The 3,219-nt window shown below is 41.7% G+C and overlaps 1 protein-coding gene across 1 annotated transcript; it reads left to right on the top strand.

Moving 5' to 3' along the window:
- The first annotated feature begins 590 nt into the window (after positions 1–590).
- On the top strand, positions 591–2,929 carry LOC137723479 (L-type lectin-domain containing receptor kinase IV.1-like). The gene has a single exon (XM_068462674.1). The coding sequence runs from the start codon at positions 630–632 to the stop codon at positions 2,634–2,636; it is 2,007 nt and encodes a 668-aa protein (XP_068318775.1). The 5' UTR covers positions 591–629; the 3' UTR covers positions 2,637–2,929.
- Positions 2,930–3,219: the final 290 nt, after the last annotated feature.

Raw genomic sequence — 3,219 nt, 5'->3', positions numbered from 1 at the left:
CAAGTTTGATTTCACCCTCCTCATCAATTATATAAGGGGAAAAAGTGGAACTTGTTAAGATACACTGTATTTTACTTGTGAAATTCACACTGGGACTTTACATTTTTTAGCATGCCATGTGATATTTCTTCTAAGTCTAACACGTGATTTGTTTTTATTTAGAGAAAGTGAAAGTACATGTGATTGTTAGACTCCGAGCAAAATTGCTAAATCACTCTGAATAAAAGACTAATCTCCAACGTATGGCACTCTAAACATAACGAGAAGTTATTGTCCATGCATTCCTAGACTTCCAAGTCTAGTGGTAGAAGATTCCATCCTTCTATGTTCCCTATTAAAAACTCTTGGTATGAAAATCGCGGATATGTATGATTGCACAAACCAATCACTATAGGAGATGAACCACTTGTGACAAGCAATCAACTAACTTATTGTATTTTTCTACGAGAAAACGACTTATTTGGTTTTGCGTGACAATCGACGGTCCACTAACATTTCTTGTCGAATGTCGGCTATAGACTAAAGTCGAGGACTGCATACATGTAACCTACAAAATATCACTGACAGCATTTAAGAAGGATATGTGAAAAGTAAACAATACGTTTGGCAAACACGCAAGAAAAACAGCCATGCTTTTCAAGCTTGTAATTCTTACAGTAGTAACCTTAGCAGCAGCTGAAGATCTTAACTTCATCTTCAATGGCTTCCAGTCTGCCAATCTTCACCTCGACGGCATAGCGGGAGTCACACCGAATGGTCTCTTGAGGCTTACAAACGACACTAAGCAGAACCAAGGCCATGCATTTTATCCGAACTCCATAACCTTCAAGGACTCATCCAACGGCTCGGTATTCTCCTTCTCTACAACTTTTGTGTTCGCCATCAGGTCAGAATATGCAGATTTGAGCGGCCATGGAATCGTTTTTGTGGTTGCTCCAACGCAAGGCCTTCCCGGCGCTTTTCCAAGCCAGTTCCTTGGTCTTTTTAACGAGTCCAACAATGGAAATGCCACCAACCATGTTTTCGCCGTGGAGCTTGACACCATCCAGAGCAAGGAGTTCAATGACATCAATGAAAACCATGTTGGGATCGATATCAACGGCTTGCACTCCGAGAAAGCTGCTCCGGCTGCATACTATGATCAAAATAATGGCGGATTACGGAATTTAACTCTCATCAGCGGCCAACCGATGAGAGTTTGGGTGGAATATGACGGTGCCAAGAAGCAAATCGATGTCAGTTTGGCTCCAATCAATGTTGATAAACCCTACACTCCGCTATTGTCTTTGAATTTTGATCTTTCGCCGATACTCAACGAAACAATGTATGTCGGCTTGTCTTCATCAACCGGCTCAGTCCTCACATCTCATTATGTACTGGGTTGGAGCTTCAAGATCAAGGGCCAGGCTCAAGAACTTGTTCTGTCACAACTTCCTAAGTTGCCGCGGATAGGAGGTAAAAAAAGGTCGAAACTTTTGACAATTGGCGTGCCAATTTTATCTGTGAGTTTGATTTTGCTAGCAGTTTACGGTTTAATTTACATCATAAGAAGGAGGAGGAAGTTTGCAGAATTGCTTGAAGATTGGGAGCTTGAGTATGGCCCTCAAAGGTTTAAGTACAAAGAGTTGTACATTGCAACAAAAGGGTTTAAAGAAAATGAGATTTTGGGAAGTGGGGGTTTTGGTAAAGTGTATAGAGGCATGTTACCCACCACAAAAAATGAGATTGCTGTGAAGAGAGTCTCACATGAATCAAGGCAGGGGATGAAGGAGTTTGTGGCGGAAATCGTGAGCATTGGCCGGCTTCGCCATCGAAATTTAGTCCCACTCTTGGGATACTGCAGAAGAAAAGGGGAGCTGCTTTTGGTGTATGACTACATGCCTAATGGAAGCTTGGACAAGTACCTCTATGACCAACCGGCGGTCACTCTCAATTGGAGCCAGAGGTTTAGGGTTATCCGAGGCGTTGCTTCAGGGTTGTTTTATCTTCATGAAGGATGGGAACAAGTTGTGATTCACAGAGATGTTAAGGCAAGCAATGTGTTGCTAGACGGTGAATTGAATGCAAGGTTAGGGGATTTTGGGCTTTCAAGACTATATGACCGCGGAACAGATCCTCAAACTACTCATATAGTTGGAACACTCGGGTATTTAGCTCCGGAACATACAAGAACAGGCCGGGCCACAGAAAGCACCGACGTGTTTGCTTTTGGGGCATTTTTGCTCGAAGTTGCTTGTGGAAGAAGGCCAATAGAGGCGCAAGGTCCGGAGCAGCATTTGATCTTGGTGGATTGGGTTTTTACTTGTTGGAGCAGAAGTAATATTCTCGAGGCAAGGGATCAAAACTTTGGGACGGATTTCGTAACCGAGGAGGTGGAGTTGGTGTTGAAGCTAGGGTTGTTGTGCTCTCACTCGGAGCCTTCGGCTAGGCCGAGCATGAGACAAGTGGTGCAGTATTTGGAGGGGGACATTGCTTTGCCGGAGCTCTCAGTTCTTGGGCTTTCTTCCAGTGGGTTGACGTTTGCTCACCATGAAGGTTTTGATGATTTTGCTATGTCATATAAATCTTCTGTGGCCATGGGGTTTTCACATTCATCATATGCTACAGAGTCCACACTCCTCTCAGGTGGTCGCTGAATGAAGAGTAACGCTGCATGTTTTGGATACACCGTAAAATTAGTCGTGAATGGATTGCGATTCGAAGCAATAAGGATATTATCTAGTAAACTGGAATTCAATTCATAGCCATAGACACAATCTATATATTACTGCAACAATCTGCATGTAAGGTGTTATGCAAAACATCATTATTCCTTGAAAAATTTCGTACCAAGATAGTGAATATTCTAGTCAGCAAAATCATCATGAGAAGAAAAGGACAAGGTGTATTAGTTTTGGTTATCAAAGTAATTAATGTTCATATGCTAATTGGGTACTGATTTGAAACTTATTGTCTCTAACATTTTTTAGCAAAAGGAATGAAAATATGCACAAATAGAACATTCCGGATCCATTTCCTGAGGATCCCCACATCCTAATAGTTCATCGTACATCATAGAGTCAGTTTTTTCAGATACTATTTATGTTTAATTTTAAATAAAAAAATCAAATGATTTATGATCGCACGATACACGATGAACGACTAAGATGTGGGGATCTGAATGAGATCCAATTCCATAAAGGTTAACTAGAGTTGTGCAACTCCTTCTCCACTCAAGTT

Source organism: Pyrus communis, chromosome 17 (assembly GCF_963583255.1).
Source record: "Pyrus communis chromosome 17, drPyrComm1.1, whole genome shotgun sequence".
In the NCBI taxonomy this organism is placed as follows: domain Eukaryota; kingdom Viridiplantae; phylum Streptophyta; class Magnoliopsida; order Rosales; family Rosaceae; genus Pyrus; species Pyrus communis.
The sequence above is the reverse complement of the archived record's forward strand: the minus strand, read 5'-3'. Positions and strand labels throughout refer to the sequence as shown.

Bases quoted from the DNA above. Each gene is read 5' to 3' on its own strand.
- LOC137723479 (XM_068462674.1), top strand. From the start codon at position 630: ATGCTTTTCAAGCTTGTAATTCTTACAGTAGTAACCTTAGCAGCAGCT.